The 17,494-nt window shown below is 37.5% G+C and overlaps 1 protein-coding gene across 1 annotated transcript in view; it reads right to left on the bottom strand.

The window, feature by feature from the left end:
• Positions 1–17,494, bottom strand: part of LOC121429071 (FK506-binding protein 15-like) — a 92,108-nt gene that overhangs the window by 60,093 nt on the left and 14,521 nt on the right. The window contains exons 5-9 of the mRNA XM_041625976.1: positions 13,689–13,841; positions 12,765–12,833; positions 6,521–6,664; positions 1,588–1,715; positions 285–333 (exon numbers count right to left, since the gene is read on the bottom strand). Of these exons, the coding sequence (XP_041481910.1) occupies positions 285–333; positions 1,588–1,715; positions 6,521–6,664; positions 12,765–12,833; positions 13,689–13,841 (543 nt within the window). The remainder of the gene's footprint in view (positions 1–284; positions 334–1,587; positions 1,716–6,520; positions 6,665–12,764; positions 12,834–13,688; positions 13,842–17,494) is intronic.

Here is a 17,494-nt window from a genome sequence, read left to right as displayed (position 1 = left end):
CACAATGCTTCACAATAGATCATACAAATGATTTGTTACAATTTCTATCTAACAATGCCCAAGTTAGTTTCAATAGCATATGTATGTATGTTTCTTAGAGCATCACTCTCATGTTATTAATCAATTCACTTTTTCTCTGAAAAAAATTGCTATAAAAGGTTATAATTTTACTGAGTACCATATATTATGTCCATGCAAATTGGAATGATCAATGAAATCAATGATCGATCAATGATCAATGAAATCAACGGGCCCCTGAATACATAATATTTGACAGCTCTTACCGTTGATAGTTGTGATTCTGAATTGTTGTTGTGTTTTATTCTGCTTTCACTGTTAACAAAAAAAAAAGAATTAATATCAGTTCATTTAATCTCCTTGCAAAGTCTTTAAACAATCATCTATTAGTACATTTTAATAAGAAGTACATTTAGGCTCAGCCGGCTACCATAATACTTGGTTCTATAAAATAATTTTTTAGAAATGACATTGTATTTTGTGTTAGGTAAAAAGATTTCTGGAAAAAATAATAACTGCAAAAACCATTTCATAATGACAATGAGATGAAGTAGAAAGTGAAGAGATGGAAGAATAAGGAAAAGAAGAACAAGAGATTGGAGGAACAGGGATAGAAGGAAAGGGAAGAAAAAGTGATAGAGGAGGAAAAGAAAGAGGAACAGAAGAGAAGGAGGATGAAAGGAAGAGGAGAATGAAAGGAGAATAAGGATAATAAGGATAAGAAAACAAGGAGAAAAAGGAAAAATATTAAGGAGAAATAGTGTAGGAGGAGGAATAGTAGTAGAAGGAGGAGACAAAAGAAAGAAAAGGAAGAACATGAAAATGAAGAAGATGACTACAAAGAAGAATTGCATTGACAAATGAAGTTTACACTGTAAGGCCATATCTCCAAATTAAATGTTTTCCTGTATCCTTCATGATAATAATCTGAACAGGTCATTGGTCTAAATCCCGACATGAGACCAAAGACAGTTTTATCCAACTTTAAAAAATTGGCAAAAATGCCTTTTTTTCAAATTATTTACCACTCGTGGGATGGAACACCCAATCAGCCAATGCTGTTTTCATAGGGGTCCATAAAAGAATCCCAACTTCTGACGTCACAACCCGGGAATACTGTTTTCATAGGGGTCCATAAATGAATCCCAACTTCTGACGTCACAACCCGGGAATAGTACCCTGATTCGTGACATCAGCTATGAGCGGGGCTTCAACCAAACGCATTCGCACATATCACCATAGCTACACATGTAATTCATGAATTCTCTCTCAAAGATTGTAATTCACTCAATTAGATGTACATTCCTATCTGATATGTTTTAATTCCCATGACGGATATAAACCAAATATATCCGGCCTTCGATCAGAGGTTTGGTGAAACCATGATACCCTCAGTGACACCAATGCGACCATTTTCCTTTGGATAGGACCCCTCATGAAAATGGTCGCATTTAAGCGTCACCTCGGGAACCATATTTCCAACCACCTCCTCTGGCGGCTGTACATATCTGTTCATTATAAAACCCCAAACATTGAGAGGATTAGAAAAAGATTCCATAATGGTTTTACTTGTCACTTGAGACATCTCCTCTTGACCTTCCGACCTTTGGTGACCCGACCCTCTCCTCAGACCTCAAGCCATCTGTAGCGTCCGATGAAAGTGAACCACTTTCCTCCTTTTCTCTTGAAAATTTAAGCTGTAAAAGATTAGAAAACAAAAATGTAGGGTAACCCCTTGATATTAAGTACATGTACAACAAATGGAGAGATATCAAGTGAGTAAATTATTTTCTGTTTTTTTTATTATTTGTTTGGTGTCACCTGTGCCTGGGAGGCGAAAAGCGAACTGAATCACGATGACCCGCAGGTCTCTCCTCCCGATATAACTGATTGGGGGAATGCAGGTGGACCACTACACCGGGGTTTCCCCCTACTCTTATACGAATAGTGCAGTGGGTTCTTAACGTGAAAAGGTGGTGACTCTCCTCTACACGGGGCCTCCATTTAACGTCCTATCCGAGGGACGGAGTGTTTTCCATTGTAACATAGCCTGCATCTATGAAACATGGGAGAGACGTTTACACACAACGCACTGGCTTCAGTCATCCGCCCGGGGTGGACTCGAACCCACGATCTTTGGTTCGACGGGCAGACGCGTTACCGACTGAGCCAACACCGCTCTCCCTTTTGCATACTTATTATATATGGGTTACAAAATGTATAGAAAATACAGCAAAATCATCAACAATCATGTGAAAATAATATGCCCAAAATAGAAAATTGTCTTAAATATAGAGATCAATTCATAAAGTACATAATAGACAAGGGTCTCTTAATGTGCTTTACAAAGTTACATATTTAAACAAAATTTTAACAAGTACAAAAAAACTATTTGAAGACAATCATTGCTATGATTTAAGTAAAACATAGGATAATCCTTTAAAAACATGTCAATTATAGAAATAAATAAAACATGTATAATAAAATTCAAGTTCTTCCACTTCTTAAAACGGATTGTGAAAACTTTTTTCATCTCGTTTTAATAACAGAAAAATGCATTGTACATGTATGTCTACAAATACATGTCAATTTCTGTGTTGATTTGAAATAATGTACAAGTACTTTTATTAATCAAAACAAGTGACAAAATACAAAAATAAATCATAATCACTTACTCTTTGAGGAAAACGTCAGGGGGTTTATCACAAACAAACAAACTTTAAAAACATTATTACCATAAACTAATGCTTCAAACACACACTCAGGCCTGTATTCTGAAGTCAGGTTTAACTTAGACCATAGTCAAACTCTGTGCTAAAATTATGGAAAGCCAAAAATGTCAGAGTTTATACTTACATTGTATTTTTCTTATGATTAATGTGCTCTTTCCTATTAAACTCACCATGGTGAGGAAAGCTATCTTATTTATCCTTCCAAAACAATTAAGAATGATTTGAAAGAAAAATGAGCAGATACATGAAAATTATACACATTACAGATTTATGACACTATCGGCTATCCATACTTAAATCACAACTTTAAACCACAGTTTAAATTAAACCCGACTTTAGAATATGGAGCTAAGTGTCCAAATGCATGAAGCCTACATTAATGTTACAACTCACCCCCACAATGAAGTGCAAGAAGACTTTAACACCGCTTTCTTAATCCTATGCTTCGGAACTGAACGAGTGTATTTCACACTAATAGGAGCTCCATTGTAGGAGAGGCATACAGACAGGATGGCATTCCCATTTTCTAATTTTACAACCCACGATTATACTTCAAACATAATGAAGTTTGGCGAGGAGACCCCAGAGGTACCCACCCAGCGCTAATTCTGCGTTGCGGCTTTACATAATTATCGCTAAGAAAAGTAAAGACATATCTCCTCCTTGAAGGGATTTTAATTGAATCTTTCACAGCCCGAGGAAACACTTGCGCCTACGCCATAATGCAAGACTCCCACACCCCGTCCCCACTGCCAAGGGTTGTGGTTCCCATATATGCACTTTCTGGCGATGCACAACCCCTTTTTCCCAAATTTTGGTGCAATATGAGGGGCCCCGTCTTACAAAGAGTTAAGATAGATCATATCAAAAACAACTACAAACGTCAACATATAAAATTCATGTTTGTTCAAAATATTTTCGAGATCTATATATCCTTTCATACATTCATTTTTCTTGAAAATTTAATGTGCTTCTCTTAGTTTACAAAGGATGTGCAAATTTCCTGAAGAAAACATGATGACGTTATAAAGGATTGCCATATTCTTGAAGTTGATGGGATCAATCGTAACACTTTGTACCACGGGGCCCAGTTGTCAGATTTCCTGATTTTCTTTAAACATGACGATCCCATTTGATCTACTATCAATTTGTGCATACCGTTATCAGCTCAAATGATCACCTCACAATCTGATTCACACTTTACTCTATTGACAAAAAAGGCTAGGCAGGAGTCATATTGCTGCCATGGAGACTGGCTTTTTATGTGCTGTTCAAGAGCACCTATATGCTGTAATTATTACACATCTCACAGTGTTGATTTACAAGTCTGTAAATAAGAGACTACAAAAATGAACAGTGCTGCACCCATTTTTTCACATATTACAGCCCACTGTACAATATTGAACATTTTCAGATGAAATGAAATGCCACAACGGCCCAGTGGATTAGTCTTCTGACTTTGAAACAGAGGGTCATGGGTTCGAATCCCAGCCATGGCGTAATTTCCTTCAGCAAGAAATTCATCCACATTGTGCTGCACTCAACCCAGGTGAGATGAACGGGTACCTGGCAGGAATTTATTCCTTGAAATGCCACCTCGCTATAAAAAGCTGTGGGTCTGAAGCCAGGGTAATATCCAAGTCCTTTGAAAGCGCATAGGGACATTATGACATGTGATATACGCTATACAAGAACTGCGTTAATATTTCTATTATTATTAAATGAAAGACCATATAGCATACATGTAGTACAAATTAATTGGTTGGCTGTTTCATAAAGCCGTCCGTAAGTTATGAGTGACTTTATGGACACTGGTGATCCTTTCTTAACTGCTAACATCAACATCAGTGAAAATTTGGTGTACATCCTTTAATACCAAAGAAAGGATCACCAGTCATTTGTCTCTCGGAACTTACAAACAGCTGTAGGAACCATCCAGGAGTTAGTAGAGTATTCTAGTGATCTGGAAGCTCGATACCAAGTTGGTGCACTAATGACCTTTGGTATCACCAGGTCCCTTGGAGAGGACATTACAACATTAATTCCTCTAGTTGATGCTTTAGCAAACAGGTAAAAATCATCACTACAAAGTACCAAAGCTATATGTGCAATATGCTCAAACACTTTTATACATAATTCCCTGATACAATTCCCTGATTTACAATTCTCATCAAACCTCTCTAAGGAGTTGGCGCCTGATCTGATACTTAAGATAGGCTTTAAGCAGGAATGGCACTTATTCACAAGCACGAGTCATTCCCAAACATACTTCCTCTCTATACGACATCAACCAATACCCTTCTCTTGTAGAAAACTAAAGTTTTAATTAGTTCAAGTCATCACAATATCCTATGAACGAAAGTCTGTATGATGATCAACACTGCAAGAATCTCATGGTTGAAATTAACGCCATTGCAAGAACATGCGATTGATTGCAAGTTGATTCTACATGTAGGTCATAAATCAATCCCAAGTCGTGCAATTGTTTGCTGTTCTGCTCTTTTCAACATAGATTGATTTGCTATTTCAACTGCAAATCTGCAATCAATATTTGCATTTGCAATCCAAACAAGCATTGAAATGGACTGGAAAATTACAAACAATCAACAGTCTGCAACTTATAAAGGACAGTGTTAATTCAGTAAAGATGAAATCGATTTACAAATTGCAAACTGGCAATTGATTTTAGATAAGATTGTTTTGTAAAGTAGGGGGCATTGCAAGTAAATATTTGCAATTTAGTTGCAAATTTCTAATTAACAGTTACATTCATATAGCGCTTATTACACCTTGTTTCTAAGCGCTTCACATTGCAATTATTATTACCCCGATCAGATCCTTGCATGGCTGCACTTTCTCCACTGCCTGGGGGAGTATTATAACAAGAGTTCCAAGACTCAATTGCTAGGGATACTAGCTTTCACATACTACTGGGTACCCATTTGCCTAACTCCACCTGGGTTGCGGATTCACGCCTTGCCAAAGGATGCTCTGATTGCAAGGCAAGAGTCAGAACTGCTACACCATGACGCTTCCATCAAATGCAAATTTAAACAGATCAATTTTGGCAATAGGAAATTGGTTTGAACTCCTTGTTGCAACAAAGAGGTCAGCAATCAATTGAAAACTTTGCAATCGGTTGCAAGATATATGATTGATCTGGGGATCTCATTATCTCAAAACCAGGTCCCTTGGAGAGGACCTTAAATCTTCAGTCCTTTGGTTGCTTGCTTACAAGCATTCATGTTCCTTAATATTAATCAGGTCAGCAATCACTACCCTAGAAACCATAATTACCTTTTTTATTTCTACATCAAAGAGAGTTGAATTTGATGGTATTTATCATTGTTACCAGGCCCCATGGAGAGGACTTAAATAAGCCTTTGGTACTTTGGTTGCTTGCTAACATAGAAATCAAGTCAGCAATCACCACCATCACCATAATCACCTTTTTTAGTTCTACATGAAGAGAGTTGAATTTGATGGTAATTATCCTCATTACCAGGTCCCTTGGAGAGGATGTTAAGCCTTTGGTTCTCTGGTTACTTGCTAACAAACATTATGCTTTCTTAGCAATCAGATCTGCAATCAATACCATAAACTATCATTTATTTCTACATCTTAGAGGACAGTCGAATTTGGTGGTAATCATCTTCATTCCACTAAAGGTCATTAAGCCTTTGGTTTTCATGTTGTTTTTTAATATATGTACTTAACAAAAGCATGCATACTTTCTTAGCAATCAGGCATTAAAAAATCACCGTAATTACCTTTTTTATTTCTACATCAAACAGGAGAGTTGAATTTGGCGGTATCCTTGAACCGAGACCCTTCTTGCCGTACGCCAGTGCGGGCGGGACGATGAGTAACCGACGCCCATTCTTCTTCATACCGACTACGCCTTCTTCCCATCCCTGCAAGAAACAATATTGAAAATAATGTATCCATTAATTTTAACAGATTCAGATCCTGATTCAAATTAATACTGTTGCTTCAATTGGAAATGTATTTTGTTTGCATTATATGAAAATAACTTAATTACTAGGACAGTACTTGAACTGAATGATAATCCTAAGCACTGTTTGAAGACATTGAAATTTGTGAGATACTTCCTATTTTTGAGCAAGCGCCATGAGCGCCCAGCTGAGGCGGATACCGGCACTATACAAGAACCCATCATCAGCATCAATCATCCGCACCAATCAGTATCTCGGTATAACAATCAACAGAAGAAATTCAAAACTGACTCAAGTCTGCTGAGAGTTACAGGCACTGGAACACACGTAACTGCACGAATGGGACCACATACAGAAGTTTAGCCCAAACCACTTAGAGTCAATGCATGTAGCCTGAATGTGAGGCATCTGAGTTTGAATCCTTTGCAACTGCTCTTTTCTCGATAACATTAATGCTATTACGACATGAAAAATACTTGAAAACTCAATTCTGTTCAATAATCAATGTGATTTTTGATAATTACACAATACTTTTCTAGAATGATGATCAAGTAATGCAAAATCCCCATATATAGGATTCTATGGTTCCATGGCACTTGCTCCGGCGACAATTTCTCCACTCTAAATTCCACGCACTAATCACATGACCAACTTCAACCCTGGATTTTACACTAAACCGTATCTTAAACCTTACCCTAAAACTGATATAAAACCCTATTGCAACCTCAACCCTACATCAAAATTAACCCATTTGAGTAATTGCCGCCGGGGCGAATGTCCTGCCACCGAACATTGACACTTATAGAATACTATTACAATATACAATGCACTTACCATTTCAATAGGAAAGTGTGAAGTGGTGATGTAACAACACAAATGGTATCAAACAACTTAAAATTGTTATATAGTGTCCTTAAAAACTTATTCAGAGGTCCACACTCTTGCCCTGTGGTGTTGTGTACTGTGAGAATGGTCAATTAAAGTTTGCTTGCCCACTAACGTGGCCAGAGGATGAGAAAAGGGCTATACTTGTTTACACTTACATGTACATGAAGAGGATATTGGAAAGACTTAAGAAATTGGGAGATTAAACTAAGGTTGCGATTAGTGGTAATGAGGAGCACCTCCCCACTGCCAGGCAGCAGTATCCGAGGCGGGCCTGATCCGAGGGGAAGTGGCGCTTAGCCCCTATTGGTAGTTAGTCATCTGCATGTAACTTCTACTACTGTACAGATTATGTGAACACAAACAATGGAAGATAAAAATATACAGGTATTCAATGATTTGTTTTATATTGAATGACTTTGTCATGACAGGCCTACAGTCTAAGACATCAAAATTTTTCCATCTTTGATGAAAATTATATTCCTCTCAACTCATATCAATAATAGAATAGCAAGGTGACATTCAAAACAATAATTTTCAAACTCAACCTCTTAAAAAACTTAATGAAAATTATAAGAGCCACAACAACAAACAATTAAACTTGATCATACATGTATATATCCAATATTGGAGCAAATTTGTTTTACTTTTACTAGTAGTTCATTGCTTTCTTTACTCTGTACTTTTTTAGAATATAAACTAATTCTTTACAAATTTTACAGGCAATTGACTATTTGATGGAGAACCTTTTTTTACCTAACAAGGCATAGATATATCCGACTGCTAGACTGCTAGTACTATTTCACTCAATCAAAGGAAGTCTTTTCATGAAGCATTGTGTACGTCGGTGAAAGTTTCACTGACCAATTAGTTCTGAGCCAATCAGATGCAAGGATTTCAGTAGCTTATAACAGGGAAAGCCACCGACTTTGTTTCATGAAATGCTCCCAAAATGCGAAGGTATCTGGATATACATACATACATGTACACAAGAACCCCAATTGTATGAAATGCAATGGACAAACAGCTTTGCTCAGTGTGAACATGCTGCAAGTTTGTGGAAGACGTTGTTTGGGTCAAGTGACTTATGTGGTCATACACGTCACACTCTGCGATGTAGGAACACACAGTACATAAGGAAGGGCGTGAACTGATTACTCTACTATGTCAGGTCTATTCAAGAGGCGTAAATTAATGAGGTCCTACCAGTTGGCTCTCTACCATCCTATTTTGGTACAGACAATACATGTACATGTACATAATGGACTAGTTCCGAAAATAATGGCAACCATAAAGAGAGAGAGAAAAAAAATATTTATTTTTAGAAATTTGATAATAAAGGGGAACTCGGCTAGTGGTGAAAGGTGAAAACGTTTATTGAGTTCTGTCCCATTTTTTCATCAAATTTTTTGAAGGATATTATAGAAAGGTTCACAGCAAAGGGTTGCTTTTCAGGGGCCTGTTACACAAAGCTTCGCAATCATCATAGAAGATACCTTTACAAGGATTACATTGATTATGATGTATAGTCAATCATTAAAACAAGCATACGATCAATCGCTAACCTTTGTGTTACAGGACCCAGGTGACATTAAATTCAAAACATGAGAGGAAAAGAGAGCTGAAATGTTCAGGTCAAACATCAGACAGAGATTAGAAACAAGTGGAATGCCTCTGGCCGTCTCACCTGCATCCACGCGGTTCAATATAGCAGCAGTGCTGACTTTGCATACTACTCTAACTCGCACAAGATGTTCAGTGATACATGGTTACTCTTATGTCCTCTTTTTATGAACTAGACCAATAAACTTACAGAGATATGATGGTTATTCAACAAAAAAACCCAACATGGCCAAAGTTCATTGACCTTACATGACCTTTGACCTTGATCATGTGACCTGAAACTCGAACAGGATGTTCAGTGATACTTGATTACTCTTATGTGCAAGTTTCATGAATCAGATCCATAAACTTTCAAAGTTATGATGGTAATTCAACAGATACACCCAATTCGGCTAAAGTTCATTGACCTTTGACCTTGGACATTTGACCTGAAACACGCACAGGATGTTCAGTGATACTTGATTACTCTAATGTCCAAGTTTAATGAACTAGACCAATAAACTTTCAAAGTTATGATGGTAATTCAACAGATACCCCCGATTCGGCCAAAGTTCATTGACCCTAAATGACCTTTGACCTTAATCATGAGACCTGAAACTTGCACAAAATGTTCAGTGATGCTTGATTACTATTATGTCCAAGTTTCATGAATCAGATCCATAAACTGTCAAAGTTATGATGGGAATTCAACAGATATCCCCAATTCGGCCAAAGTTCATTGACCCTAAATGACCTTTGACCTTGATCATGTGACCTGAAACTTGCACAAAATGTTCAGTGATGCTTGATTACTATTATGTCCAAGTTTCATGAATCAGATCCATAAACTTTCAAAGTTATGATGGGAATTCAACAGATATCCCCAATTCGGCCAAAGTTCATTGACCCTAAATGACCTTTGACCTTGGTCATGTGACGTGAAACTCATGCAGGATGTTCAGTGATACTTGATTAACCTTATGTCCAAGTTTCATGAACTAGGTCCATATATTTTCTAAGTTATGATGACATTTCAAAAACTTAACCTCAGGTTAAGATTTCGATGTTGATTCCTCCAACATGGTCTAAGTTCATTGACCCTAAATGACCTTTGACCTTGGTCATGTGACATGAAACTCTAATAGGATGTTCAGTAATACTTGATTAACCTTATGGCCAAGTTTTATTAACTAGGTCCATATACTTTCTAAGTTATGATGTCATTTCAAAAACTTAACCTCAGGTTAAGATTTGATGTTGACGCCGCCGCCGCCGCCGTCGGAAAAGCGGCGCCTATAGTCTCACTTTGCTTCGCAGGTGAGACAAAAAAATGGGATGCTAGCTGGGTGACAAAACAACAAAACATTTGTTCCTGGGACAATTGCTCAGGGGTTATCTAAGATGTATGGTTAGGGTTAGAGTTGCAATAGGTTTACACTTACATGTTTTGTAGGTTTAGGGTAGGGTAGAGTGTTAAACCCAGGGGAATTTAGACCGGAACAATTGTCGTCAGAGGAAATGTCATGGAACCGCTAATTGGCACAATAGCGTTGTTATAAAAAAATTGAAAAGCAAAGAAAAAGGTCATCACTCACAGATGAAGTGCATTTTATTGGATCCTCACCTATCCAGGCACTGATAGTTAGAAACCCTAATCTTGCAATCACTTCATGAGAGTTTGTTTTCTCATAACCATGATCTATATCTTTAAAGCTCTTCAAGCCAAAAATATTCATGTACATGTATATGAACATGACCATTCATTTGAACATATAGTGCATATCCAAGCCAAATTCAATGAAGAAAAGCTCACAACCATTTGAGTAACACACATTTTCATTGTGCTAATTTATGAATGAAATCTGATAATTTTTCTTCCTTTTTGCTCTCAATCACTATGAGGATCTAAATGGAATATTCTCTGCCTAAACATCTGTTAGCAAACCTATTTCCTAGTCTGTGAAAAGACATTGAAAGATCAAAATTGCTTTCTCTTTTTTTATTCAATTTTATATTTTCAAATGCTTTTTATATTTCATGGTGACATATGTCGGCAACATACCTTCCAAAAGCCTTCGAAATTGATTCTGATCAGTAAAAAAAGTAAAATAGTGGACTTTTGTGAAGTTTGGTTTGAAAGTTATGCATAAATGTATGTATCTGTATCTATAATCTTCATTCATGACAAAAAGAACACTATCTGAGAACTTTTCCTTTCTCTAAATATAGATATTTATGGGAGTTGAAACTGCCAGAAAAATCAAGCACTACTTCCCTTCCCGAACTGCCACAATTTGGCTCTGTACTGATTGAAAAATGTGCAATTTCCCAATGAATGTCATTCCTTAATCATTGCTTCCTGCCGCCCCGATCAGTCGCATCGCCGATCTATAATTATCCTCCTGTCCCTTCCCAGCATGCACGGCAAACAGCCTATTCTACGTGTTGGATACAACTGATTCTTTACACGTTATCTGGTGGTTGGATCATCTCCCCCTTCCCTTTGGCAAATGCTTAATTACAATCTTCGGTGATTGGCACGGTGAAATTTGAAACAATTACTCATTTCTCTTTAGGAATGGGTCTCAAATTCCAGCTTTAATGCTTGGCACTTAATCCCCAATACTGCAACACAAAACCAGGATTGCGATGGTATCTCAATACGATGATTCCTACAAGTATTACATATCATTTATTAAGCTTTTATAACACTGAAAATGTTTGTTTAAATACAAATGTGCATATCACATTACAAATTTCTTAATTTTCCCTTGGCTTCGTACTCTATTTCCTTTTTCCTTTTGGATCAGCTTTCTTTAAGTTTCAACATTCATGAAATTATTGCAGTTGTATCAAAAAAATACCTGTATATGAAAACACCCTTTATTTATAAGAAAAAAATCTATGAAACAAATAATGCACAGGTTACAGGTGTGATGTTGGTGGAAATGCAAGGTATTCAGGAAGCTGTCCAAAATGATGTTCCACCACTGCAAATACCCTTGAGAGTGCTGCATTGTCACTAAATGTAATGATCATAGTTACTTGCAGAATTTTTTATATTTGCTTAAAGCCTGGTTAACACCAGAACCGAATCAATTGCGAATCCATCCAAATACACATATTCAGGAGAATTCTGGAGTATTCTGTTCTCCTTCCCTGAATGCAAGGAAATTCGGAAGGGATTCGTGAAGGGATTTGGCTCATCTGAAATGTTCAAAACCAGCCGAATACCCTTCAAAATACTCCTGAATGTGGCCACAACAAAATTCATTCGAGCCACATTCAGGATGTGTATGTATTCGGTTGGATTCTGGGAGGCATTTGGGATATTACGGGCAGTCAATTCTAGGTGATTCTGCTAAGATTTGGGACCTATTCCGGACCTATTTGTATCTGATTCAGGGAGTTGCCCGAATCAGCGAAAAATGTGTTCCAAATCCATCAGAATCAGGCCATATTTGGGCAAAATCGATCCGAAATTATTCATGAGAATTTGGGTTTGGTGTAACCAAGGCTTTTATCATCTGTTCGTTATTTGTATCACGTGGATAATTTTACCATGTCTTACCTTTATTACTTTGCCTTTCCCTATCTTGAAGCGGAATGGTTTGTCTACACTGGTGTTGCTATCAAATACCTGCATGGAGAAAACAAAAGAATAGTTATTACATGAATTCTAACAATGGGAGTAAACATATTTGCAGAGGAAAAGGGTAATTTAATTATCCTTTGCACTCAATTTTTTACCTCTGTATATTCTAATTTGAATGTTCCCACTTGAAAAAAGTAATATAATTGAATGAAATTGTTATACATATTTTCATAACAATTCATATTAGTACATGTAGTAATGATTGATCGGATCAATTGCAACTCTTTGTAAGACAGGGCCCAGACATTAGGCTGGAATGCCATGCTTGTTCTGTTCATTTTTTCAGCAAAGGTACCGGTATTCTTTTTATACATACAGACGCTTGGGTGGGCATTTTAATGGATTCTCTACTAATTCATTTTGAAATTTTTACCACATCTGGGCCCCGTCTTACAAAGAGTTGCGTTTAAACGCAAGGGGAAAAATCAATCGCAAGTCCAATATGCGCGCTGTTGATTGGTTAAAAATCAAGTTGCGAATGCTTTTTAGGTTGCAACTCTTTCTGCAACGGTCTCCTGGGCCCCGTCTTACAAAGAGTTACGACTGATCCATTCAATCGCAACTATGGCAAGCCAGCAATATGAAATGCATGTTTGTTCAAAAAAAATTCTAGATATGAATGCATATCCATATTAAAACTCATCGATTTGGGGTGTTCTCCTTTGTTTACAAAGGACATTTTACAAATTTCCTGTAAACAAATTACATGTATTTGATTGGATCGATCGTAATTATATGTAAACAGGGCCCTGCCATTTATCTTGAATGTTTAGATTATCAATGAGAATGATTATACATGTACTGTAGTTTCATTAGCAAATTTTATGGAAGCTTACTCACATCTCCAAACGACCTGCTGGTGTAGAGCCAGCCTGTGTATTTGACCTCTACCGAGTCGCCACTCTGGACCGCATCTCCTAGACCGATGGTAAGATCTTGGAAGACAAGGGACTTGGTTGCAGTACCATTGCTGTTTACCTTAGCGAGACCAACCTGCAAGTGTAACAATAATAGTTCAACGTTTGAAGGTCTCTATGGGAACTAATTAATCAGTGTGGCGTCTTCACTTCAACATTGCTGTTTGCTTTGGGTAGACCAACCCACATGTCAACTTGTAATAGTATTAGTAACAATAATAATTCAAGTTTTGAAGGTTTCCATGGCGAAGAGTGCATCAATGTGGAGGTTTCATGGTACACAACAACAAAAATTAAAATACCAAATTTTACAGGGGTAAATTTTTAGCTCTCCACCCCAATTTCGTTATTATAAATATGCAGTACACAAAATATCCAGTACAATAATATTTTAAAGATAAAAATGTATTTGATGTTTGCATAACAAATATGAATGCTTTAGGTGCATCAAGTTCATGTTGTATTAATCATCCAGATAAATGGAAATGAAATTAAATAATTCTTTATCATACACATATACATTAAAGGAAACCAAAACCCAAGAAGAGAAGTGATCTTATTGGAAAGAATACAATGAGAGGAACAATCAAAAACAAGTTCCATAAAAATTGGTTATGAAATAAGCAAGTTATGGACATTTGAAAAGTCTTGTACTTTCAATGGGGACTAACATGCTTCAAAATAGCTGATTTTGTGGACAACTCTCCATTTATTTTGTACACAAATTTTCAGATTTTCCCCTTTATTTTACATATTTCACATTATCTCCTCCTGACCTTGACATATGTGGTGTGAATTATATTTTCTCATGACATATGTTATGCTTAGAAGGAGGCAAGATGCAATTTGAAAAATGATGAAAAAATCTGAAAATTTGTGTACAAAACAAATGGAGAGTTGTCCACAGAATCAGCCATTTTGAAGCACGTTTGCCAATTTGAGGATCCCCATAGAAAGTTCAACTAGAATTTTCAAACTTTCATAACTCGCTTTATATTCTATAACCAATTTTGATAAAACCAGTTTTAGAATGCTCCTCACATTTTACTCTTTCCAATAAGATTGCTTCTCTTAATGGGTTTTGGTTTCTTAAAACATTGACAAAAAGACTATTTTCTATTATATTATTTATACTTTTTTTTTTCAATTCACAATTACTGGAAACATGCCATTTGTTGCCAAATATAATGTGAGCAGTGTTATAGCTACAGTGGACAGCAGTGGTCGGGCTCAACTGGCACAGAAGATATCTGACCACCACTCATCATGAAAAACGCTGCTTCCGTCCACCACTAATTTCAAATGAAAAAAGTTTCAAAACTACACGTAACTCCTTGCACAGTGGAATTGCAACTGCATTTATTTCCATCCTAAATCTTATTTGCATAAATTACTTTAAAAATTCTCATATTTGATGAATATTAGTTTTAGTTATTTTCAAAGATTTGGTACATGTTATTACATTGACCTTCTTTCACTTATGGCTTTAAGACCACAAACTCGGCTTGAAAAAAACTTTGTAATGCCGTGAAATAGCAACCACCAATAAAATAGGTCTAGCTACATACATGTACATGTAGAACACTGAATGTGAGGTTATCTGCAGTGCAGGGTTCGTAAAAAATTACACGTTATGACTCAATACAATCACGCAGCTAATACTGACAGGTGTCATCGGGTTATTTCATCTCTTTGCGTGTGTTATGTCACAGGAGGGATTTTAAAATAGAGCTGGCGTTGCATCATAAGTAGTGCGCTCTCCTTGCCCCCCGAGTGAATCAGAATCACACGGTTGGAAGTCCTTGACTCTGAGTTATCTTCAACATACGTTATACACCTAATGTATGTCATATTTACATGAATGTATAAACTGTATGTACATGTGTAAGCTATCCTTCCTCCTTTAACATATCCCCCTTCTTTCTCGCTTTATCTCTCTCTCTCTTTCCACTTGAAATCTCCTTCACTTCTCTCCTCCCTCTTTTAATCCCACTTCCATACCCTTTACCATATCCCCCTTCTCTCTCTTTTTTCTCTCTTTCCAATTGTCAGCTCCTCCTACCCCATTCTTAATCTACTCCCCCCCTCCTTCCCACTTTTAATCCATTGCCCCATTTTCACTTTCATTCTGGTCTCTCTTTCCCTAACCCTTCCCAGTTTTTCTTCATTATTCCTTTCAAACTTCCCATCCTATTCTTGCATCACCTATAAAATACCCCCTCTTAATCCTTCTTGCTCTCCCATCCCCCCCCCCATCATATCACCTTTCCATTAATCCCTTCTCCCTTTCCATCCTGATCTCTTCTTTCCCTTCCCTCCCATTATTACTTTCCCCTCCGAATCCCACACCCCTATCCTATACCCCTATTAACTCATCTTGCTCTCCAATCCCCCCATCATATTAATCCTTTTTCCTTTCCATTCTGATCTCTTCTTTCCCTTCCCTCCCATTATTCCTTTCCCCTCCGAAACCCATACCCCCTATCCTATACCATTATATACTCATCTTGCTCTCCTTTATCCTTTCCCTCCTACCTCCTTTCCACCGAACACATTTTGCCTTCCATTCTAATCTCTCTACTTTTCCTAGCTTTCCGACCCTTCTTCCTCTCTCCCTTACTGTATGTTTCTTTTTTAAAAAATCCCAATCCCCTCCTACACTATATCCTACCCCACTTACCCCCATTACCGTTTCTTTCTGATCTCTACTTTACCTACCTTCCCTCTTCTTCTTCTTCCTTCCTTCATATTTTTTTCAAATCTTAATCCCCTCCAAGTCCTATACTACATCCCTCCCCCACCTACCTCATATTGCCCCCATTCCTCTTTCTTTTGCTCTCTAATTCCTACCTTCCCAATTCTTCTTCCTTCATTCTTTTTAACTCTTATTCCCTCAGGACTTACTACATACAGTATATCCCTCCCCCACCTACCTCACATTGCCCCCATTCCCTTTTCTTTCTGATCTCTACTCTCCCTACCATCCCTCTTCTTCTTCCTTCCTTCACACTTTTTCAAATCCAAATCCCTCATTTTATCCCCCCCCCCCCCCTACCTCACATTGCCCCCATTCCTTTTCTTTCTGATCTCTACTCTCCCTACCATCCCTCTTCTTCTTCCTTCCTTCACACTTTTTCAAATCCTAATCCCTCATTTTATCCCCCCCCCCCACCTACCTCACATTGCCCCCATTCCCTTTTCTTTCTGATCTCTACTCTCCCTACCATCCCTCTCTTCTTCCTTCCTTCACACTTTTTCAAATCCTAATCCCTCATTTATTATCCCCCCCCCCCCCCACCTACCTCATATTGCCCCCATTCTCCTTTTCTTTCTGATCTCTACTCTCCTACCATCCCTCTTCTTCTTCCTTCCTTCACACTTTTTCAAATCCTAATCCCTCATTTATCCCCCTCCCCCCCCCCATACCTCATTTGCCCCCATTCTCCTTTTCTTTCTGATCTCTACTCTCCTTACCACCCCCAATCCCTACAATCCCCTCCTATACGTATCCCTCCCCCGTTTCCCTTTCCCCCTTTTCTTCCTGGGTCCCTTTCATAAAGATTTCTTACAAGAGCAAATACACAATCTCTAGAACACGTTCTGATATAATAATATCAGTTTCTTGTATAGCGCAATAACACACAATGAACATAACGTCTCTACGTGCTTCCAAAGGACTTGGATAGTACTATTATATCAGCCAAACATATTGAAGGATTTCAGTAGCTT

The sequence above is a fragment of the Lytechinus variegatus genome, chromosome 15 (genome assembly GCF_018143015.1).
Source record: "Lytechinus variegatus isolate NC3 chromosome 15, Lvar_3.0, whole genome shotgun sequence".
In the NCBI taxonomy this organism is placed as follows: domain Eukaryota; kingdom Metazoa; phylum Echinodermata; class Echinoidea; order Temnopleuroida; family Toxopneustidae; genus Lytechinus; species Lytechinus variegatus.
Note: the sequence above shows the minus strand (reverse complement) of the source record. Positions and strands in the feature narration are given on the sequence as shown.